The sequence below is a fragment of the Polypterus senegalus genome, chromosome 16 (assembly GCF_016835505.1).
Source record: "Polypterus senegalus isolate Bchr_013 chromosome 16, ASM1683550v1, whole genome shotgun sequence".
Classification (NCBI taxonomy): domain Eukaryota; kingdom Metazoa; phylum Chordata; class Cladistia; order Polypteriformes; family Polypteridae; genus Polypterus; species Polypterus senegalus.
This window is the reverse complement of record NC_053169.1, coordinates 85,922,175-85,947,266: the sequence shown is the minus strand read 5'-3', so window position 1 is coordinate 85,947,266 and position 25,092 is coordinate 85,922,175. Positions and strand designations below refer to the sequence as shown.

Below are 25,092 nucleotides of genomic sequence, written 5' to 3'. Positions count from 1 at the left end.
AATGGGAGGCCATGAACTCTGATGGGGGTTTAAAAAGCAAGGTCCACTCAGCACTTCTCACTGGGAACGTGAGTAGAGCATCCTAGGAATAGGACCAATCAGCTTTCAGTGCAGTTTAGTTACCATGGTATCTGACAACTTATCAGTAATAGGCAAGCCCCTTTTTTCTTGTTTACAATACTGACCTAAGTCTGGATTGGGCCACTGGATGTGGGAATATAAAGGTCAACTGATAGGTCATTAGAAGCATACTAAACTAAATAAATAAATAAACTGTTCTAGGCCAGCTCTACACAACAAGGATGTTTTACTTTTAAACTGTGCTGGTTTCCAGCCACTCACACAACACATGCTACTCAATTCATTTCTACCAGTATGTGCACTTTTAAACTGCTCTAATTTGGTTGTGGGTTAGAGTATATGCCTCATATATTGGGATTCCATTTTTTATTGATGACATTATTAAAAAGAATATACTAGTATTGAAAAATGAATAGGCTGGTATGGTGAAGAGCTCTGCTCCTTCATTGATTTGGGAAACTGGGTCTGAACACTGGCCTGTTTGGAGTTTGCATGTTACACCCATGTCTCTGTGGGGTTTTCTTCTACATCCCAGAAGCCTGTACATTAGGCTGGCCGCAGACTCAAAACTGGCCCTGTAGGAGTTAGTGTGGGTGTAAGTGCGAGTAGACTCTGTAGGGGACTGGTGCCACATCTAGGGTTGGTTGCTACTTGCACAGAGTCTGCCCAGAAACAGATTACATGGGTTTGAAAATGAATCAACATATTAATTTTTTTGTTTTACATCTGTGTTAAGTATAAACCTCTCAATTAATTTTTATATCATTTAGGCTGAATGGAAACTCCAAATTTATCTTGAATGACTGAATTCGGGTTTGTGATCAAGTGTGTGCTGTCCTGAAATGTCCCACCATACTGCCTTGTTTACAGCTTTGAAGCTAAAATATACACAGAAAATGGAAGGGTACATATTAACTAAACAAATAAAAGTAGGAATTCCATTTTAACATATTTGGAGGCACAGTGGCACTGGCTGTAACGCTTCCGAATTAAAAATAAGTTAAAAAAAAAAAAAAAGACAAACTTGGTTAATTGCCATCTTTACTTTAGCACAATTTCAAGTGTGTGTGTAAGCGGATGGAGGTGTGAACTTCTGCCCTATCAAGTGTTCTTTCTTTTAATTGTTTGATTTTGCAGTGAGGTTATAGCCCACGATCATCCTGTAATGTATAACAATTATTCAAAAAATGGATAAAAAAAAATCTATTTTAGGTTATATATTAATCTAACAAAAAATAAAAGTTGACTATGTGTTTATAAATAATATCACCCTAATTGGCATATTAAACTCTTAATCTTTAACATGTAGTAAAGTGTAGCAATTTGAAGTGTCACATGGTTATATAGCATTTACTTAATTAATAGTATCAACTTTGTTTTTATTTTTCTTTTTGCTTTGGTATGACTTTTGCATCTAATGATTAATATTGCAAAAAGGTATGAAATGGTCCAAAGAGTACTTTCACTTTAGTGATATTACAGGAAATCACTTTAGAATACAATACAATAATCTACTGTACAATCAAGCACATTTACTTATATAATATTTATTATGTACACGAATGTAGAATACAATGAACAGGAAATGAAACTTCAATAATATTTAATTTGAAACTAAACACATTAGTTCAAATGAAGTAAACAAGCTGTATGGATAGACAGATTGGTACATATGTGGCTCAGTGTCTCTGTGCACATTGATCTTTTCAGATCTACGTAGGTTTGTGTTCATTTCTTTCTCTTCATCATACAGCACGTGGTTCTTCACTTATAAATTTCTTTAAATTGTATAAGTGCTTGTGTGCGTGCCTGCCTGCATGGGCTTGAAAGAATGTGCTTGTATGTGCCTTGGTGTGTGTACATGCATATTTAAATAAATGTTGTTTTTCAAATCCTATGTCATGAGCACCTGGAGCAGATTGCAAAACTTCCACTTAAACTTAAGCAATTTCTATGGTAGCTATCATTGGACATCGGTCAAACAAATTCTGAAGTATATTAGGATAAGTATGGGACCAAAAACAATAGGTCTGGAGTCTGTAACAAGACAAACATAATGCAGCTTTGACCGAGTTTGAAAAAGGTAGATACATTTGTTTGGAACTTATCCTTGTACATATGTATCAGCATTCCGGGTGGATATCTCGGAAACTGCTGGCTCAAAATCGTTGTATCTTTGCTAGGATACAGTCCCCCAGGAGCTTTATTCAATGCAAAAAACTGCAAAAATCGGTTTTAAATTTTCCTCATACACACCCAATCAGAATCTAAATTGAACTCAATACTGAATTTTTGACCCCATCACCAAACCTCCATTTACAGTTAAAATAATATATGAACATGACATTTTCTTACTTACTATTGTAAAAAAGTATTCATTTTGTTCTCTGATTCTCTTAATGCACTTCAGCTTCTACTATGGTATGTTTTAACCTTGGCTTCATATAGTATGTGGAGATTATAAGTCTCCTCCAGTCTCCATTTGTAAATATAAAAAGCCCCAACATCAGTTTTGCGCCCAGTATTGAGCTAAATAAAGGTAAGATTACCTGTATCAATGACTAGGAACAACTGGATTTGGAGTACTTTATAAAATAAGATGTGATTAAATATGAAAGCAAAAAAAAAACAAACATTCTCAGAACTGCTAAATTAACTTGTGTGCCAGTGGCCCTGAGCCTGGGCTAGCAGCATAGGGTGAAAGGCAGAAACCAAAGATGATCTGAGTGCCTGTCCATCACAGGGTCTTCACCTACAGCCATATTTTGTGAGACACAAAGTATTATGTTGGGGTTTCTACACTATAATATGTACAAAATATTTATAGTATTTTAATTCTAGGATGGGGCTTATAAATCCTCCTTTGGCATATCTACCATTGTTGCTGAAAGTAACAGTCAGTGTCTCTCAAATCCTTAATGGTTCAATATAAATGCCTTTTTTCTATTTCAGCTCTATAGCCCGTTTATAGTTTTAAAAACGTTACACTTTAGGACCTTTTTGTTACAATACACTCCAGTCTGAATGTAAGCTACCCTAAACTTAAATAGTTTTTTTTTACCATAGTTGTAGAAAAATAATTATTCTTTGCAAATTAAGAATTTAGAATTTCTCTCCATTTTTAAAACAGATTTACAAATGAGTGAAGGAGAAAATACAGTAAAATGACTGAATTCTGAATTAGCAGCATTAAGGAGATATTCAGGATTTAATGCATAATTCATATAAGACAAGTATAATATTGATATGATTATTACAGTTTTACATCAGAATTTAACACATTATTTACTGTATGTCTTCATTTTGATTTTAAAGGTGACATGATGGAGCTGTGGTTAGCGGTGCTTCTTTATAACTCCATCAAGGTCCACAGTTTGTCAGCTGGCTTCAGTGCTGCTTGTGTGGAGTTTGCATATTTTTTCCATTCTGAGGACTCCAGTTTATCTTCTACAACCCAAATACTGTACATGCACATTAGGCTAATTAAAGACTTCAAATTGGTCGATGAAAGTGAGTGTGCCAGATAATGGACTTGGGCTCCTGATCAGGTAAGGTTAGATTGAGGAGTAGACTCAGACCCTCATTAATTGAACAGAAAAGGTATTGTGAAATGAATACATTTTAATTTAATTTTTTTTTTATAGTTCGATTTGTATCACAATTCTTGTGCCCGAGAAATTGTTCATTTACGCATATGTTTTCACTTGAACTCTTCTTTGGCTTAGGGACTACATGGCCATCATTCATAATATTTTAATATAGCATAACATATCCACTTAAATATGTTCCATTAAGTTTTATTTGTGTATAAGATGACCTACATAAAGGATGTTTAAAAGTCAAAATGATTTTCTAGCATTACTGATTTTATGGCACAGTTGCTACCACCTCACATAATTTCCGAATCAAAGAATTTGTTTAACAAAAGGTAAAGCCACAAAATAAAACAATGAGAGCACGTCCGCTCCATTTGGACTGCATATAGATTCTCACCTAGACTGGATCTCCTTACATTGTGCTTTTTTCTGTATTTTGACCCTCGTCTTCCACCTTCCTATTCAAGTCAGTTTTCCCATGGCAGGGGCTGACTTTTCCATTCTGAACACCACGTGTCCATGTAATATCATCCTAACTATCCTCACTAACTATTTTAATATAAACTTGAACAAAACTGATATAAGTAACCTTAACAAAACTAACAGAAAGTCAGCCTTTCTTCTTTTCTTCTTCTTTCAGGCTGCTCCCATTACGGGTTGCCACAGCGGATCATCTTTTTCCATAAATAAGTAACCTTAACAACAAAAAAAAAAAGTCAGTAATTGCTGAAAAAGTGTACACTTTAATTTCTACTATTTTACTATTAATAAAATTAATTACAAATTAAAAAATAATGAAGAGTATAAATTAAACAAATTTAATTTGATTCAGAAAATGAAACTCCTTTAAGTGATAACATCAAATAACAATCAGGTAATTTTCTCTAAATAATAGTAAAAAACAAAAAAATCCCAGTATGCCAGCTTTCAAATTGAGGCTTTATTAGGCTTAACCCAAGAACTTTATAGGCATTAAAAGTATATGCCTATAAAACTAATGTAAAGCATGGATGTCAATGTTTATTGTAAGCAAAAAATTAACAATGTACAGTAATTGTCAAAACTTATGTTTAAAGTAAACCGTACAAAATGTTAGTGAATTTTCTAAACTAAACTTTACTTTATACAGTACAGGAACACAGGAGACCACAACCAGCTGTCACAAACTCGAACAAGAGCCATAGCAAGGTTTGGGGCAGCCACCTGTATATATTGTTTCTCAGGCTACAAAATTGCAAACAAGTGATAGCACTGATGTGCACAAAGCTGAGTCCAAAACAGAACTGAGGGGAGAGGGGAAAGGTGGAGGCTTTTAAAGGTCAGTATAGGAAGTGACGTCAAAGGGGCCAGGATCGGAAGGGTCTTCAACCATAGGCTCGGGCCTGGAAATGACATCAAAGGACCCGGAACCGGAAAGTTCTTCGTACATAGGTTCAGACCCGGAAGTGACGTCAATACGGCCAGGCACAATTTCCTGTGAAAGGTCTGCAGAAAAGTGAGAAAGAGAATTGGTGCACTCTGCCATATCCCAGTCTGATTCGGAATTTCCCTCATTCAAGCCCTTTAGGTGCTTTCCATGCGCATGTGTGTGGCAGCATACCACAAGTCCATTTCCGGGTCCACAGTGAGTCACAGTTGGCCACTTCACAACTGCCAAATCAACTCAATCCCATGTATTTGTATTTTGGAAGGAAATGTATGTATACTAACTCCATATAGAAGGAACATCAATCAAGAACTGAACTGTGATCTAACCACTGTGACAGACCACCCCAACATACTTGCCAGGTCAAAAGAGCTTTTGAAACCTGGAAAAAAATGTTTCTGCCTGAAATAAACCTGGATATCTTAACTAGCATCCTGAAGGACCAACCAACCAACAAATCTATGCTTAATTAAGTGAAGACTGCAGCTTGGCAATGTTCTGACACTGGCAGTTATTGCTAGTAATGGGTAATGAGAGGACTCCATGCCTATAAATAACAGATTTGTTATGGGATTTGAAGTGAAATTGACCCGTTTATCCTACGAGTTTACCACCCCAATCAAGTGCGTAGTGTGGCTTTTCATGACTCTGGGTCCAGATATTTAAATTAAACATTTTTGCAGTGAACCAACATTCAAGGGTGGAGATATATATACAGTACTGCAATAGAGCTTTGAATCCCTTAAGGCTATCCTTTAAAACTGGATAGTAAGGATGACTTTTGTTTTTCTAGATGAATGCACAGTGGAAGAGTATTAATAATAATAATAATACATTTTATTTACATGTTTTGGCAGCACTTGTATTTTTTGCCATGTCAACGGGAGAGGTAAGGTCCTCACATTTTCTGACTTCAGCTATTATGTTACTCTTTTCACCATACAGTACATTAAAAGAACAAGCTAGTCTGTTGTATTTTCTACTTGAAATGTGCATGGTTTGGCCAATTTTACAGACTTTACAACAAACACAAGAACATTTTTTTTCAATTCTAAAGTCATTCCTAATTCCTCTCTGAAATTCAGGTGATGATGTAAGTACATCTGAATCCTTACAACAACCCGAACTTGTGACGAGAAAAGCCCATTCCACTGGCACCTCCTGCACTGGCATATAAGCCTATTATGCAGTGCCATTGTGTTCCAAAGACAAAACCAGGATGGCTTGTATCTGATTAGTTCAAACAATGTGATTAACTGCAGAGTGCGGTGGAGAGAGAGCAAAGCCAGGACCTAATTGCTAGAACAGTCAGATTGCTAGCTTCAGCAAGTCCTTGTTTTTGAACACTTTGTGGAACCCTAGATAGAGAGATGGCACTTTATTTGTCCCAAGGGGGAATTTTATCTTTTTACCTGCACCACACACTCAAAAGTTTGACAAACAAGGTGGTTTTAATGGTATAAATGTTTATACTTGTTCATCTCCGAAAGTTATATATAAAATATTAAGAGCTTGTTAAGTTTTTGTATCCTGTCAAATGTGATGTTACTGTTTGTTGTCTTTTTACTAACAGTTATATTTATTTGTGATTAAATGAATCATTAATACCTAGCTCTTGAATGTGCCTTTCACTAGTGATGTGTAATGTAACAAACCCCCTGTGCTATAGTGGTTTCAGTTCCATGTCTATTTTCACCTGCGTTTTAGGTTATTTTTTTAGCTCCAAATCACAACCTTAAAAACTGGCAGGCTGCACATTAACCCTACCAAATGTCACTTTGGAAATGTAGAAACTAAGAACCTCGGGCACATAGTGGGAAAGGGGAAGATTACTGCTGTAAACAACCTGCCAAAATGGCACAAACCACACAAATAAAAAGTGTAACCTGTTTGTGATGAGTGCACAACCCACCTTTGTATGAAAAAAGCAGTCTCTTCAACATATTTATTAAACAAGTGGGCAGTTAACCAACAGATGTGGACACAGGACATGACAACTTAAGATGACTGTTTTCTTTAGTCATGTATGGTTTTCCTTTGATTTTTCCAGACAAATACATGCTTGGGAGTGCTGAAACTTATCTAGTCTTGCATTGTGGTCATTTACCAAGAGAACATTGTTTGCTCTGGCTCCTGAAATGGTGAAGTCTTTGCAGTCAAACAACTAGTTTCTGCATTTTACAGGACATTTCAAGAGATGCCTTCAGTCAGTTTACTGGTATACAGGACAGTTCAAGAACAAAATACTTACTGTTAGGAGTTGTTACTATCAGGCTCGACTGTTTTCAGAAGTGTTTTCTAAGTCAGTGCGACATTTTGACATCAGCTTATGCCCAGAGAAACACAGTGTGAACTGAGTGATGCTTTGTCATGGGCAGCAGAAGTTAAAACAGGATTGAAGATTCAAGTGAACGGTACTAGGAGCCCTAAAAAAAGCAAACAAACAAAACACATATTTTACTTTAAGCCATAGTCCAAAAGAGTAATCTAAAAAAGAAGAGGTCAATTCACAAGGCAGGCAATTAGGCAAAAGTACAGTAATCCCTCGCTACTTCGCGGTTCACTTTTCGCGGATTCACGACTTTGCGGGTTTTTAAATATAGTAGTAGTATTTCCTAGTCTAAGAACAACAAAACAAGTTCTGTGACTAAGTGCGTTGTAACACAGGCTGTGATTGGTACATGGGGGGGAGACGACAAATCACAGCTTCCCGCTTTCTAATCGGGCCTGTGATTCGTGCTTTGACTGATGCCCAGATTCCACAGCATCTCCCCTTTTCTCTCTGTCATGGCCATTTCGCTTCAAGCTTTCTCGCTGAGCAGTTTACTTTACGCTGTACTCTGTGTGATTTTTTTGTGGTTTCTTTGTGTTGAACTTCGCTTCAATTTTCACCCCCTGCAATGTCTCCCAAACGTGCTCCTTCTTCCATGGCTGGTGCTGAGCCTAAACAGCAACAAAGAATGATGACGATTGCTGAGAAGGTGAAACTTCTGGATATGTTGAACAGGGCTGTGGAGTCGGTAGATAAATGCTCCGACTCCTCAGTTTCTAAATCTTCCGACTCCTCTGTATGTATATACTATGCTAATGTATTTTCTATATCCATTGAAGGAAAGGAAAGCAACATACATGTCATTTCACCACAGAACTACTGGCTAGGAAGCCAACACTCTACTATAATGCCAGATTAAAGACAAACACAATTGATTGGCGGCAGCAGATTGCGGGTGTCCACATGGACGGGCAGATCCAGCTTGCCAAAAATCTCGACCACCGCCCCCATCCAAAGTAATGTGATGCCTCTATCTGCTGCAGTGGCTGTCTCCTCTGTCAGCCAGCCAGAAGTTTAGTGCATTGTGTCACTTTGTGAACGAGCCTCTGCTGGAGACAGGTAGGGAGATCTGTGTTCTCGGCTCCTTTGGCCCCCTTCACTAGCGCATAGCGAAGGGGAGCCGACGGAGCTGAGAACACACCAGATGATTTTTCAGGCGTTTGACGCGTGATGACTCGTTGAACGGGCGAAAAATCGGCAGTGCATCTGTAAATGTATGGGGGGCTTTAGGCTAGGTTCACAGTTCCCTGTAACAGTGGAACACGACACAATGGAAAGCGGTGCCGCACCTTACCTGTGCATTACATCCCATGTAGTGACGCATACAGTCAATGCAAAGCATGCTTCATGGTTACTTGACATGTTCGTTTTGTGGTAACATTATGCACTGCATGCATTGGGCTTTATTCTTACAGCAGAGAAGTAGTTCATTATGACTGTTTGTGAATTGGGACATTTCAACTTACTTTTTTAATTCCCATTTAAATTTAGTAGGAGTCGGTTAACTTTTTGCTGACTCCGACTCCAGGTACCCAAAATTGTCTCAGACTCCGACTCCTCGACTCCGACTCTACAGCCCTGATGTTGAAAGAAGAGAGAACGTTCGTGGCTGTGGCCCGCCAATATGGCGTGAACGAATCCACCGTTTGCTACATCAAGAAGGAAGAGCCAGTTCCTACTACTACTACGGATACACCTTTGGAAACCGTGGAAGAGGTGCCCCAGGAAATGTTAGGTAGGTCCCTGTTATTAATAGAGTAAAGGGTGGGTTGTAAACAGTACAGGGAGGGTTTAAAAACGTCCAAGTACACGTTAAATAATTAAATAAATATGGTGTCCCTACTTCTGCTGTTTTGCTGGGAGACTTCAATGCCCACGTGGGCAATGACAGTGAGACCTGGAAGGGTGTGATTGGGAGGAATGGCCCCCCCGATCTGAACCCGAGCGGTGTTTTGTTATTGGACTTCTGTGCTCGCCACGGATTGTCCATAACAACACCATGTTCAAGCATAAGGGTGTTCATATGTGCACTTGGCACCAGGACACCCTAGGCCTCAGTCGATGATGACTTGGTGGTTGTGTCGCCGGACTTGCGGCCATATGTCTTGGACACTCGGGTGAAGAGAGGGGCGGAGCTGTCAACTGATCACCACCTGGTGGTGAGTTGGCCGATGGTGGGGAAGATGCGGTCAGACCTGGTAGGCCCAAACGTGTTGTGAGGGTCTGCTGGGAACGGCTGGCAGAGTCCCCTGTCAGAAGTAGCTTCAACTCCCACCTCGGCAGAACTTCAACCACGCCCCGAGGGAGGTGGGGACATTGAGTCGAATGGGCCATGTTCCGTGCCTCTATTGTTGAGGCGGCTGACCGGAGCTGTGGCCGTAAGGTGGTCGGTGCCTGTCGGGCGGCAATCCCCAAACCCGTTGGTGGACACGGCGGTGAGGGATGCCGTCAAGCTGAAGAAGGAGTCCTATAGGACTTTTTGTCCTGTGGGTCTCTGGAGGCAGCTGATAGGTACCGGCAGGCCAAGCGGAATGCGGCTTCGGTTGTTGCTGAGGCAAAAACTCGGGCATGGGAGGAGTTTGGAGAGGCCATGGAGAGCGACTTCGGACGGCTTCGAGGAGATTCTGGTCCACCGTCCGGCGTCTCAGGAGGGAAGCAGTGCAGTGTCAACACCGTATATGGTGGGGATGGTGCGCTGCTGACCTCGACTCAGGACGTTGTGGGTCGGTGGGGGGAGTACTTCGAAGACCTCCTCAATCCCACTAACATGCCTTCCAATGAGGAAGCAGAGCCTGGGGACTCTGAGGTGGGCTCTCCCATCTCTGGGACTGAAGTCACCGAGGTGGTCAAAAAACTCCTTGGTGGCAGGGCCCGGGGTGGATGAGATACGCCCGAGTTCCTTAAGGCTCTGGATGTTGTAGGACTGTCTTGGTTGACACGTCTCTGCAACATCGCATGGACATCGGGGACAGTGCCTCTGGATTGGCAGACCGGGGTGGTGGTCCCCTCTTTAAAAGGGGACGGAGGGTGTGTTCCAACTATAGAGGGATCACACTCCTCAGCCTCCCTGGAAAAGTCTATTCGGGGTTCTGGAGAGGAGAGTCCGCCGGATAGTCGAACCTCGGATTCAGGAGGAACAGTGTGGTTTTCGTCCTGGTCGCGGAACAGTGGACCAGCTCTACACCCTTAGCAGGATCCTGGAGGGTGCATGGGAGTTTGCCCAACCAGTCTACATGTGTTTGTGGACTTGGAAAAGGCGTTGACCGTGTCCCTCGGGAATCCTGTGGGGGTGCTCGGGAGTATGGGGTACGGACCCCTGATAAGAGCTGTTGGTCCCTGTACAACCGGTGTCAGAGCTTGGTCCGCATTGCGGCAGTAAGTCGAGCCCGTTTCCAGTGAGAGTTGGACTCCGCCAGGGCTGCCCTTTGTCACCGATTCTGTTCATAACTTTTATGGACAGAATTTCTAAGCGCAACCAGGGTGTTGAAGGGGTCGGTTTGGTGGACTCAGGATTGGGTCACTGCTTTTTGCAGATGATGTTGTCCTGTTTGCTTCATCAGGCCGTGATCTTCAGCTCTCTCTGGATCGGTTCGCAGCTGAGTGTGAAGCGGCTGGGATGAGAATCAGCACCTCCAAATCCGAGACCATGGTCCTCAGCGGAAAAGGGTGGAGTGCCCTCTCAGGGTTGGGGGGGAGATCCTGCCCCAAGTGGAGGAGTTCAAGTATCTCGGGGTCTTGTTCACGAGTGAGGGAAGAATGGATCGTGAGATCGACAGGCGGATCGGTGCGGCATCCGCAGTGATGCGGGCTCTGCATCGGTCTGTCGTGGTGAAAAAAGAGCTGAGCCGTAAGGCAAAGCTCTCAATTTACCAGTCGATCTACGTTCCTACCCTCACCTATGGTCATGAGCTATGGGTAGTGACAGAAAGAACGAGATCGCGAATACAAGCGGCTGAAATGAGTTTCCTTCGCAGGGTGTCTGGGCTTTCCCTTAAAGATAGGGTGAGAAGCTCAGTCATCCGGGAGGGGCTCAGAGTAGAGCCGCTGCTCCTCCGCATCGAGAGGAGTCAGATGAGGTGGCTCGGGCATCTGATCAGGATGCCTCCTGAACACCTCCCTGGTGAGGTGTTCCGGGCACGTCCAACCGGGAGGAGGCCCTGGGGAAGACCCAGGACACGCTGGAGGGACTAAGTCTCCCGGCTGGCCTGGGAACGCCTTTGGGATTCTCCCGGAAGAGCTGGAAGAAGTGGCCGGGAGAGGGAAGTCTGGGCTCTCTGCTTAAGCTGCTACCCCAGCGACCCGACCTTGGATAAGCGGAAGAGGATGGATGGATGGATGGATACTTCGCGGAAATTCAGTTATTGTGGCTGGCCTTGGAACCTATCTCCCGAGATAAACGAGGGATTACTGTATTCAAAAATGTGATACACAAAAAATATGTTTTGTTATGATGTTGGACCATAACTGGGAACTTCACATACCAGCTATTTATTTTTGGGTAGGTGGGTTTCTATGCACATTCATAAAGATACTAATGTTTCCTTGAGCATTCCTTTAAATTAAAAAAAACATTGCTCCTTCAAAATCATGCAATAGTGGACGATTTTACATCAAGGTGCGTCCCATATATAATTTGTATGTTTCCACCATGTTTGAATGGGTTTCCTTCCACAGTGCAAAGACATGCAGGTTAGGTGAGTTGACATTGACAAAAGGGCCTGTGTGTGTTTAAGTTTGCCCTGCATGTGTATTGTACTTAGTGCATGCTGGGATAGGCTCCAGCTACCCGGAAACCCACCCTGGACAAGCAGCTTAGGAAGATGGAATGAAGTTACATTATGGTGCACCCTATGTGGTTTGCTTTTTCTCCCACAGTCCAAAAACATACAGGGCAGGTGAAATGTCATTATTGAATTGGCCCATGTATTTGTGCATGCGAGTTCTGTCTTCAGCTTACCTGCAACCCTCCTCCTGATAAGTGGGTTCAGAAAACCGATGGAAATGTTACATTACTTTCTTGAGCACCAAATCCTAATTTGTGTTCATTGGTATAGAAGATAATAGAAGGACTAAAGTATTCATCCATTCTGAAAGTCGCAGAATTAATATGTTGTTGTAAGGATCAGGATTTTATCCCCAGATCTGGGACCAAACACGGAAGGGTTACCACTCACTCATGGGGTATTTTATCTTTGCCAAATCACCGAACAAGATTGGCATGGTGATATACTACCTAGCACTAAATAGCACCCATGTCTCTAGAGCAGGGGTGGGCAAAGTCATTCCTGGAGGGCTGCAGTGGCTGCAGGTTTTTGTTCCAACCCAGTTGCTTAATGAGAAGCATTCACTGATCAAGTAACTCTTCTGCTTCATTTTAGTTGTCTCGCTCATTAGGATTTTGAACCCTTACTGCTTATTTTAATCTTAAACAGCTGTTCTCTTGGTTTTTAATGGATTTTTCTTAGCAGTAAGATTCAAATGACAAAAGAAAGCAGCATTTCTTCATTTTGCTTGTTTCCATTTACACTTGTGTGTATTTATCGTGCACTATTTGGTTTAATTTAATACTTGGGAGGAAAGTGATGAGAAAAAAGTTAAAGATTGAGTATTATTCATACATTTTAGACTTCATATAATTCCGATGATATCATTAGAAAGTAAATAAAATCTAGGATATGAGAATGGCATGATATGGCAGAGTTAAAGCACTAATAAGCCATGAAATTGAATTATTAATGAGGATGTTTTCTAATTAAGCAACTGGGTTGGAGCAAAAACCTGCAGCCACTGCGGCCCTCCAGGACTGACTTTGCCCACCCCTGCTCTAGAGTACTAGTTCTCAACTTCAGTCGTGGGGGGCCCCTGGAGCTGCAGGTGTTCATCCCAACCAATTTGTCAACCAATGAGCCATTGTACCTTCAAATGATCTCATTGTTTATTTATCTTGCATTCAGAAGAGTGCAGTAGTGTAATTTACATATATAAATAATATTTGTATTTTTTTCTGTATTATTCAATGCTTAATTCCCGTTTTCTTTGGATTTTTTTTAATTGTATTAGACTACAGACAATTAATGAGAAGCTGAGCAGACACCAGTGGAAAGAATGGCAGTATGCTAACAGGTGTCTAATTCACTATTCCTCACTTGTGTGCCTTAATATGTGCTTCATTCTGTAAATAAATTTATCCAATTTGTAACTTCTGGATGGATTAAAAAAACAAACAAAACTAGAAAACAGCAGCTTGCGTAATTAAGGTTCGAGTCCAATTAAAAACGGACGCAGGTTGGGATTAAAACCTGCACCCACAGTGGTGGGCCTTCAGGACTAAACTTGAGAAACACTAATTTAGAGGTCTGAAGCATCAGTGTGTTAGCTAATACCGTGAATACATGTGTAGCTTCCCAAATCCCATGGTGGCAACAGTTTTTGTCTCAAACCATTTCACAATCAGTCATTTTACCTTCAGGTGATCTCATTGTTTAATTACCTAATCTTATTTTTTCTTCTCTTATTCTACATTCAAAAAAGCACAGCAGTAGGAGGTTTACATTTATAATACATTTAAAACCATCTGAATTTTACTATTGCATGCCTCTCTTTTGTGATTTTTATATTAATTTACCCTTTTTCTCCCTTAATTTCTTAATAATCATAAAAATTAACAATGAACTGAGCAGACACTAGGGCACACAACACAGACTGGTGATAGGCAGCAGCTGCTTAAGTATCAGGCCCACTAAAGTGTTCATTAGTAAACGGGGCAAGGCACCTACCTGGAATATTGGAATGAAAATCATGACAAAATACCTGAAAATAAAGATAAAAAAATTAGGTAGCATACAAAAGTGTCTGCTAATAAAAAAAGAGAAATCCAGTTTCGTATTTTTTGTAAACCCAGTGACGGGGTAACAAGTGCTGTTTTAAATTGGGTTAGAGGAGCACAAAAAAAGTAAAGTTGGTTGGGATGAAAACCTGCAGCCATAGGGGACCCCCCGGGACTGAACTTGAAATCACTGCTCTAGACTAGTACTACATTTGAAACACAACCTGGATACTGCATTTCAGACTGTAAAATACTGTCATTTAAATAAATAAAAAAGCGAGAGAAAACGTACCGTCCAGTCAGACTTTTGCCGCACTCTACCTTCACCCCGAACCCAGCATAAGTTTTTATGAAATGAGCAAAGCGAAAATAACAAACTTACACAAATATAAGTTTACTAAATAGTCTCACTATTTTTATTAAAATATTTATATCCCAGGGTATACCAGTAACATTTCACTTAAGTTTAAGAAAAAAATACTTAAAACAAGAAAAATAAAAATGTTATCGTACCATATACTGACCACCACAGGCATTATATTGCTATTTCGTGCCTACAAAAATAAATGGGATATTTCAAGCGTGAACAGCCCTTTAAGAATTCTTTTCCTGAATAAAGGAGCTACGTAAAAAATCCTGTGATCCAAAGTTTACTATCAGTGGCTGGCAAGTTGTTTGCAAAAAAAAAGCGGCTTTTGTAATTGACAACTTTTTAGCCAATCCGAAAGAGAACGATAACACCATGTGACTGATTTGGCCAATCGAAAAGTCCTATGGAAAAATAAGGCGGGTGTTTGGGTTTCGTGTGTTCAAAGTTGCCGGAGGAAGCGAATCCTGGCTGTCGAGCTGTGTGTTTTCACTGTGAGTACAATGATACTGTTAACAAAATTCAGGGGGTATTAACGTAAATGTGCTTCTCAAAAGCTGTATGTGTAAGCCACGCGTAATAGTCTGTATGAAAAACCAGCTGTTAACCTGTCTGCGAAATATTATTTACCATTGAAAATTCCTTTCTGAATGTGTAAATCAGTTGATTCTGCAGAGCGCCCTGCACACGCTCGACTTTCAGGCCCCTCCTCCAGATATTTTGAGGTAAACCTCCCATTCCTCCCGCTCTATCCTCAATTGGACCTTAGTGTCATCTTCTGTAATTTGTGATATTTTCAAATGTCGTTTGACTGGCTACAGGAGAACATTTTAAATGAAAACGTCATGAAGGAGTATTGTTGTTTTTTCAAATTGTATTCTTTTTTTCTGAATGTTAGAGCACATAAAGCACAAATTAATATGATAAAAAAATCAGTTAATACTAAAAACTTGAATGTATATACTGTGACGAGGTTTTCGTAGAAGTTTATGATACGAAGGTCTTCCCACGGTATTAAAACCAATGATTCAAGTCGTTCCTTATCACTTCAGCTTACTTGTAACATATATTGTCGACTATGTAATTTCCATGCCTTTTTTTGAGATTGTCCCTGTTTAAACACATTATGCATTTGCTTCTTGTAAATATACAATGACAGACTGCTTTTTCGAACTATACTACAGCTGAATTAAATGGTAATACAGAATATAGATAAGATGTGTCTAAAAGGGGGAATGAATGCAACTTCTACTGTATCACTCGCTAACTCAACAAAGCAGGTCATGCACAAGGTTTACAGTTTATTAGTGACGTAGCTGGGCCTTTTGAATCTTCAGCCTGCTGGTGTACAGTTTAGCTTTTTATCTACTATACTGTCCATTAAAGTGATCAATTAGCCTTGTTGCAAGTAAAATGCAAAAAGTGTAATTTGTTCAAAAAAAGTATAATGTTGGGAATTTGATAAAAGACAGTTTTGGTTTAGATTTTCTTTAAATAAGTGCCTATTAGTTTCAAGCATCTTTATGGTGCATTTGAAGATGGTCTTAAAAAAAAGCAGGTAAGTTCCTGGAAACAATTAACATAGCGGACATTTTATATTTCACAAAATCTCCAAATAATATATTATTTTTTTTTAGTGATGTACAGATGCACGTATGTTACACTTGTTATTGCTAGCAAATGCTTAGGCTTGCAAAAGGTATAGAAAACCTATACAAAATAAATGAGATAAAAATGAATCTCTAAATAAATTTATATATGTAAAGAAAAGTGTTTAATTCTCCCAGTTTTTCAATAAAGTTGTGACATTTTTTCCTTTTATTTTAAGGTCAAGTCATTTGTCTTTTTTTGTACTTGCATAACATTTCCCCTAGGGATTATCTATCTATCTATCTATCTATCTATCTATCTATCTATCTATCTATCTGTCATATAGTGCCTTTTAATCTATCTATCTATCTGTCATAGATAGATAAAAAGGCACTATATGACAGATAGATAGATAAAAAGGCACTATATCTGTCATATAGTGCCTTTTTATCTATCTATCTATGTTATATAGTGCCTTTTATATCTATCTATCTCTCTCTCTCTCTCTCTCTCTCTCTCTACCTACTGGTTCTCACGTCCCATAGACGCCGCATTGACCCTCATCTTGTGGGTCTGTGATCAGAATCAGAAGTTATGGCAACCCTTTACATTTAAAGCTTTCAGAAGTAGAAAATGTGTTATCCTTGTTGAATAATTCTGTTCACTTTGATCTTCACATAAGGAGCTTGATATTAAACATGGGCGGCACAGGATGGTGCAGTAGTAGCGCTTTCACCCGGTTCACTTCCCGGGTCGTCCCTGCGTGGAGTTTGCATGTTCTCCCCGTGTCTGCTCCGGTTTCCTCCCACAGTCCAAAGACATGCAGGTTAGGTGGATTGGCGATTCTAAATTGGCCCTAGTGTGTGCTTGGTGTGTGGGTGTGTTTGTGTGTGTGTCATGCGGTGGGTTGGCGCCCTGCCCGGGATTGGATTCCTGCCTTGTGCCCTGTGTTGGCTGGGATTGGCTCCAGCAGACCCCCATGACCCTGTGTTCGGATTCAGTGGGTTGGAAAATGGATATTAAACATGGAGTTTGCAAGCATTGTAATATGACAATCAGTTACAGTTCAAACTAGAGCTGTTTCATTCACATTGAAATATGTACTGTATATCCAAATATGCGTTAAAGTTCTGAATGTTTAAAATTGAACTGAAAATATTAAATGTCAGTAGTGACACATTACTGAAACATCCTGTATGCATCATTGCACGATTTTACCTTTTCCAAATTTCTTCCTGAAATAGCATAGTTGTAAGAGAGAATATTATACTTGTGTTTTTTATTTGCATTTGGTGTGTTTTTATTGTTTTACCTTATTAATCAAAATTGAAGAAAGTAGAACAACAAGATCAGATGGAAAGGACTTATCATTAAAACTACATGAAGTGGTATGCAAATAAGGGTGCCATTTGTGCAGCTTTCTGTTTGTGAACTACTCTTCACTACATCATTACCCACTTTTGTGCAAAAGCTTACCTACCCGCACTTTGTTTCTTTTCATTACTTCAGCTTTGATGTCTCTGCAGACAGCGAGAGATTCGTCGTTTCATCGTGCCTTGCTGACCCTTCCTCAGTCTTTACCCATCATTGGTAAGTGAAAGTACAATTCAAGCCTGACTGTATTGTTTTCCCTAAAAGCAACACTGTATGAGGCAGAAACCCTAGACAAGACGTCATTTACGGTGTGAAAGACTCATTCCTTCAAAGTAAAAAAAAAAAAAACCATAGCATTCTGTTGATTAAAATCTAAAATGTCACCATTTTCAATGAGTGAGTACTTGTGTTAAAATATATTTTTAAATAGCCTGACTTTTCCACTTATTAACTGGTAATTTTCAAGGCCCTAGTTTTGAAGTCGAAGTAGAGTTAATGAGCAGAACTGACTAGGAAACTACTAAGGTGCCTGCCCTTCAGACATAGCTGACTTGTAATAAGGTTTTAAATGAACATATGGGTTTGCAGTGTTACTTTCTGTTCTAATCTTGAAATATAATAAAGCATCTGGTAGTATTTACAGGAACAAATGGAAAAGGTTATCATTAATAACCATTATTAATATATTTGCCATTCATTGATTAAAAATAATATTTTTATAGCTGGATTATTTTCATGGCCTGGTTGCTTTTGCAAGTAACTGAAGTTTGTAGTCAAGGGTGTTGTAGAGTTTATTGGAGAATTAAACCAAAGGACTTCCCATGAAGTATATTGTCATAAAATAGAATTACCAGCTAGCTTCGTTCTCAGCTGAAAAAACTACTCTTTCTAAAATATACAGTATATATTGTGCAGAATTAGTCTATGATAGTCATATCCACCTTCGCCCCCTAATCGCTTCTCTCGCCAACCCCCCTGGCCTGCACTACATACCAGCTACTTCTCGTCTGTGGATTTCACTTTCACCAAACAACAAATCTTTAAATTCTCGCAGATACACCTCTTCATTGGGAAGAAACACTTCTTTTCCCTGATGGCAACACGAATTAGACAATCTACAAGTCTCCAACTTAAAGTTTAAATCCGAACAATATATTCAATCTCTTTTCGTTGTTCTGTTATTTCACCGAGTAATAATTTCCGTTTGTTTGCACTAATGCAATCTTTACTATCATTTTTTTAGAGACTTGAATTTTAGTACTTTCGTTCTCTCTAACCTGTTCTTCATGTGTATCGCACCAACGTTTTTCAATTCTTTATGACGTTCTACTTTGTCATCTACTCTATGCCTTTTATTTCCGGCCCCAGGCGTGGTTAAATCTCTTGGCACAAAGTCTTGTCTCATGGGGCGTCAAAGTATCTCTCTAAAAAAGTCTTTTTTTTTTTTTTGTTATAATCAAGAGAACTGTTTGTAATGTGCCCACTGTTGGAGCGACAGAGATATGGCAACTGGACAGACACACAGACACTTATCCCTTTATTAAGTTGAATGGACTACAAGATACATTCTAATAGATGGTGCACTGTTATCATTAATGCTGAGGTCTACACTGATTGCTTAGATTGCACCCCATCTTAGATTGGCAGCATAGCTAGTACATCACATATCATTTTAATGTGGACCAGAGTGAATGAATCATAAAGAGCCGTGGGTAATTGCTTTTGCCACTGTTTGTTTCTGTCTCATTAGTTCATTATTTCAAATAAGGGTGTTACTTTCCAGCCAAACTGAGGAAGAAACTGTCAAGCTCACTTACTACTAGATATAGATATCCTCTGTCTAATTCTTACTGTACTAATAAACCGGAAGCATTTTCCAACAGAAGAAGAAATGGTGCACAAATGGTGTGAATGAAGGTAGCTGAGCTTTGTGCAAAAATTCGAAGCTTCATAAATGCAGAAACATATGTTCTTATATCCCTGTTGCTTTGTATTAACCTCTGCACTTTTTCAGTTTCCAATTTGAAGTATTATTTATCAAGGGCGTCTTTATGATTTGAATTCATTGTGTAAACGTGTCTTTGAAAAGTCCTAGTAAAAGCACAAATGTAGCCCTTAACCATTGCTGCTCATCTGTATATTTTGTTCCAAAAAAGGGTATTTTTTTGTGTAACCCTTGGAATCCCTGCCTCCTTACACTGTATAATACTTTCATGTGTGAACACTGCCAGTGAAGGAGATAACTAGTTTGCTCTGTAGCTAAACAAAGTATACTGCATCCATTGTATGCTTATACTGTTTATACTTTGTAGTTGTTTGCTTTCAGTACAGAAGAAATTCTTTTAGCATTAAATTAGATTGTTAATAAATAACTGCCAAGGTAATGAACTCTTTATTTGTTTCTCATTGTTTGTTTTTATTTTGAAGGCAAACGGCGACAGTAAACAATGCTGACCCAGAGCAGACCACGATTTCAGAAGACAACTTTGTTGCCACCTTGGGAGATCTGTCTTTATGTGATCTTATCAATTGCGTCTCACTTGTACTCCTTTTATGAAGTTCACAAAGTATCACAAGGTAAGGCATAGAGCCCCGCAAAGCTTTCCTTCTATTCAATTTAAGCAAATTAACATTGTACAACTTTAATAGATATTTAGTAACAAATAAGTTTATTTTTTGCATCATGAATACTATGTTAAACATTGGCTGGTGTTAATTACTAGTTTAATGATCTATCTAAAAAACAAAAATCAGAATTTGCTCTAACTGTGTTGTTGCCTTAGTAAAACACCAGCTCATAAGTAGTTGGTATTTCAATGTAGTTACTATAATCTTGTTAATAATGCATGATGCAACCAAATTTGTAAAATGCTTATGTCACACTGAACGAATTTAGGTGTCCATTTGGCACCTCCATGTCTGAAGGAGTCTACAAAGATATCATTTAAGGTCTGATTTACACTTTTGTTATCCGAGGAAGTACAGGGCTGATCAAAAAATTAAACCATTTCCAAATAAATGCAGTTTGCAGCTGGGTTCCTGCAACTCTGTTAAATCTGTCATAAAGGATGTCTTTGGTGTTTTAAGTTATTTTTTCACATGCATTTGCTATGTGAAAATTGTGTTAGAACAGGAGTCTCAAACATGCGGCCCCTGAGGCAATTATCTGCGGCTCACGACGACTTACTTGAACTGCCGAAATCTACCACTAAAATCCATTTTACTTTGCAGCATTTTCCTCACAATACTGTTTCCAGTCTGACAATCAGAATTAAAATACCATTGTTCTTACTTACTTCAGCATTCAGTGTTGTTACTTTTACTTCTAGCGACATCAGTTAAACATAAACAGTCGACGTAAACATTTGCAAATTACTTTGTGCAGTTCTTGCTGTTAATTGTACACCTCGTTGTTGATTAAAGTCATTAATGTCGTCTTTGTCATCGAAAAAGTGCAATATTGCTGACGAATAACTAATATTCCAGGGTGAATGGGGAAAATGTATATTTTGTCATGGAGGTCGGAGACAGAGCCCAGTTTCTCATTTGTTTGCAGTTTATCTCGGTGTTTAAGGAGTACAATGTGGGTCGACATTATAGTATGTTGCATTGTCTGCCAAACTGCGTGAGGAAAAGGTTCAGCAACTGAAAGCATCAATTACAAAACCGTGAACCTTTTTCTCAAATGTTAGTAAGACAAGTAAAGATTCTGTAAAAGCGAGGTTTGTCCTCTGTAATATGATAGCAAAATTTTCATGACAGTTCACTGAAGGCCAGTTCATAAAAGACTGTTTTATAAAGGCTTGTGAAATTATTTGTCCGGACAAAAAGAAACTGAAGGTGTAAGGCCGGGGTTATACTTCACACGACGTGACGCATGTTGCAGCGGATGCTCCTACTACGCAAGTGTTGTAATGTTACTTGCGCGCGTACTTTACGTAAATCTGGAGGAATCCACCAGGTGGCAGTGCAAGATATTATCATGGTGAGAACAGGTTTGGCTTTGCTGTGTTGTGAATTGCCTGGAACACCCATTAAATTCCGATGACACCATACCGCAATATCTCTGAAAAGGATGTTTAATGATTAAATCCATCAGTCCAGGGATTTGTCCATTTCAGCAAGCATTGGGCACGAGGCAGAAACAATCCCTGGACGAGGCATCACTCATCTCAAAGTGAATATAAGCACACACAAACACTGGCATCATTTTAGTGTCTCCAAATCTGCATATCTTTGGAAGGAAACCGGAGCACCCTGTGGAAACCCAGCAGGAAAACATGCAAACTCCAGGCAGGGAATATCAGCGACGTGACTCCCTTCAAGACAGCAGCAGTAACACTCCGCCACTGTGTCACTCCCATGTGTGTAATTATTAACAGTATTCATTATTTAAATGAAATTACCGATTTATCTGTAAAATATAACATACACACATCAGTGCATTTCATCATGAAAGTGATATCAAGTATAAATCTAAGGATTCTAAATGTACAGAGAGTTGGAATATCATACATTTAATGTGCTCATGCTGGCGATCTGCTACTGTCAGGACCTGTGGAAACCCCAGAAAAAAAGACGGCACAGAAGACGGTATGTGAGACTTTTAAAATGTATCGTGTCATTACGGTCGGGAATATGCAACGCTTGAATATAAAAGCACCACAAATACATCTGTATGTTGGCATTTTGCTTCACCGCATCGAACCATTCATCAAACATCGAAGCACGCACACCGATCTTGTAGGATCCGCAAAGTGGCTTTCTGTCACATGTAGATAGTAAACGGAGACTCTGACGTCACATTCCAACTTTTAGCACACTGTGCCCCCCGACTTTTTGCTGGTACTGCGACTCGTTAATTTCTGAGGACCTGCTCAGAGGACGCATAAAATGAACGCTGGGAACACATGGCAGCCATGATGCGTACGCGTTCTGAGCGTGAAGTATAAATGAGCCCTAAGTTGTTGGCAAATACTGTTGCTAGCAGAATTACTGAATCAGCTAGTAACATTCATCAGCTACTGATTACAGCAGCACAGGGTTTTGAAGCATATTTCATAGTGCTTCACGAGAGAACTGGTGTAACAGATACTGCTTACTGTGCTGTGTTCATTCATGGGGTTGATGAAAACCTAAACGTAACTGAAGAATTATTAGATTTATTACTTTTGAAAAGCACAACGACTGGTCGTGACATTTTTCAAGATTTGGAATGTTGCAGTAACAGAGCAGGACTGCCATGGGGTAAACTCGTGTCCGTAGCAACAGACGGTGCACCTGCAATGTATTCTGAAAATGTTGGTGTTGTGGGATTATTGAAAGCAAAATGAAACCAGCTTTTTTTTGTCGGGTTCTTTTACTGTCATGCACTGCATTCTGCATCAGGAAGCGTAATGTGGCAGAAGTCTACAAATGAAAGAAGTTATGGACATAGTTGTTAAGACGGTTAATTTTATATGAGCAAGAGGTCTCAACCACAGGCAGTTTACTTCATTCTTGTCTGATATGGACACTGAATATGGAGAGTTGCTGTATCATACCGAAGTTGGATGGTTGAGTCGGGGAAACGAATTGAAGAGATTTATTTGCCTTAAGGCAGGAGATCGCGCTTTTTATGGCTTTGAAAGGTAAAGACATTTGCCAACTTTCTGATCTGTCTTTTCTATCATTTAGTGTTTCTTACAGATGTCAGTGTACTCAACTTGAGGCTCCAGGGTCCAAAGCAGGTGATAACGATGATGAACGGTAGTGTCAAATCATTCACTTCTAAGCTGTCTTTGTGGGCCAAACAGCTGCAGTCTGGCAATTTGACACATTTCTCAGCTATACCGTCGTTGGTACGCATTGAATCAGAATGCTTGAAATATTCTTCGGATATCATTTCTCAAATACTTGAAGAGTTTAATCGACGTTTTGAGAAGTTCCGGGCTCTTGAACCTCAATTTGCACTCTTGCGACTCCGTTTGTGGTGAATGTTGCTTGCGTTTCAGAAGATATACAGATGGAGATTGTGGAATAGATGAGCATCTGCGTGCAACAATGTGATTGGATACCGCCTTTTTTTAAACAGTAGCTGGAGTGCCAATCCTGCCACCAGCCCCCATGTTTTCCCTGCAAGTTGGAAGACATTTTTGCAGGGCTGGATACAGGTTAACGTCATACCCAGCACAAAGCAATTTCAGGTTAAGGCCCTTGCTCAGGGGTCTAATGGAGTGGAATCACTTCTGGCATTTACAGGATTCGAACCAGCAACCTTCTTGTTGCCAGCGTAGACCCCTTGCCTCAGAGCCACCCCTCCACCCTCATTTTCTTACACTGAGCTGTATATTTAAAGTTAATGAATGAATCACTGAACTGATATTTGTTATATTTGTATTTACTGTAAAAATATGGACAGTTGTGTGGAACATGGCCATCACATTTTTAGACCTTTTCATAAGATTCTGTTTTATAGATTTTTCTTTTTTAAGCCAGTTCTATTTTTTTCCATGCATTTTTCCTTGACCACTTTGCAGCTTTTGTATAGCTCAGTTTCATCCTAGTTACTGAGGTACTGTAGTAAATGAATCTATACAATGCATTGTGCTAGGAGCACTGTGGCATAAAACAGAATAGACATATTATAGACAGAAGGAGTTTTGGTATGGATATATTCTGTATTGCATTGTCACCCATCTGCTTTTGTTTTATTTCCATACATCTTTTCATTTGCAGAAACCACTTAATCAACTTTTATATTTGTGTGCTTCACGTGCCTTTCATGCATAACAAACTCTGGGAAATGTGTCAGCACATCAGAGGACACACTCATATCAGCAAAATTTATAGTTTCTGGTTAACCTTGAATGTATATCTTTGGCATTTGGGAGAAAAACCAGAGTAACTGAATATAAACGTTGCACAAAGAAGGAAAGAAAATTCAAATTGCAGCCAGTTAGTGACTGGACAAGGTTTTAAACCCAGGCTATGGCCTGTGTTGTTGTGCTGCCTTGTAATGAACATGTGAATTTTATATATCATGACTGGTGTGTATTTTATGTGTTGCTTGTCTATGTATAAAGCAATTTGTCATCTCAGTATGCTCCATTTTGAAACACCTTTTGTCATGTTCCAAACCTAAAACTAATCACAGTGTTATGCATAATACAAAAAGTTACTATTGGTCGTATCCATATATGGCCAAAAGAAATAATATATATGTTATGTAAAATGTTTGGTTATAGCAAGCACATTGCATCTGTAGTAAGCTATACTTTACAAATTCAATATCAAGCATACATGTATTTACTGTCTGCACATAAGATAGTTATCATGGGATTATAAATTAACAGCTCAATCAGAACACGTAGTTAATATTAATATTCTTCACTTTCCTGTTTTATGTTACACATCACTTACTAAACATGCAAACCGCTGATGAAAACAAAAAGTAAGTTAACATTTTATTAAATTATACATGTTGCTGCAGTATTTAGCACTGCTGCCTTTATGGATCCA

General features: G+C 39.5%; 1 protein-coding gene and 1 long non-coding RNA gene across 4 annotated transcripts in view; one reads left to right on the top strand and one right to left on the bottom strand.

Annotated features, from left to right (window-relative positions):
* Positions 1-4,335: 4,335 nt before the first annotated feature.
* On the bottom strand, positions 4,336-14,923 carry LOC120516700. Its single transcript, XR_005630891.1, has 4 exons — positions 14,775-14,923; positions 14,212-14,245; positions 7,355-7,529; positions 4,336-4,372 (listed from the first exon to the last, which is right to left on the bottom strand). It is a non-coding gene; the product is annotated as an uncharacterized LOC120516700 (long non-coding RNA).
* Positions 14,924-15,042: 119 nt separating this feature from the next.
* The window catches only part of hhat (hedgehog acyltransferase), a 287,098-nt gene continuing 277,048 nt past the window's right edge, over positions 15,043-25,092 (top strand). For 2 of the 3 annotated variants that reach the window (XM_039738569.1, XM_039738567.1), the window contains exons 1-3: positions 15,043-15,122; positions 17,728-17,808; positions 20,020-20,169. In XM_039738569.1, coding sequence (XP_039594503.1) covers positions 20,040-20,169 — 130 coding nt within the window. In that variant the 5' untranslated portion in view covers positions 15,043-15,122; positions 17,728-17,808; positions 20,020-20,039. Of the gene's footprint in view, positions 15,123-17,727; positions 17,809-20,019; positions 20,170-25,092 lie in introns of those variants that run through there. The other variant, XM_039738568.1, reaches the window with a different exon arrangement.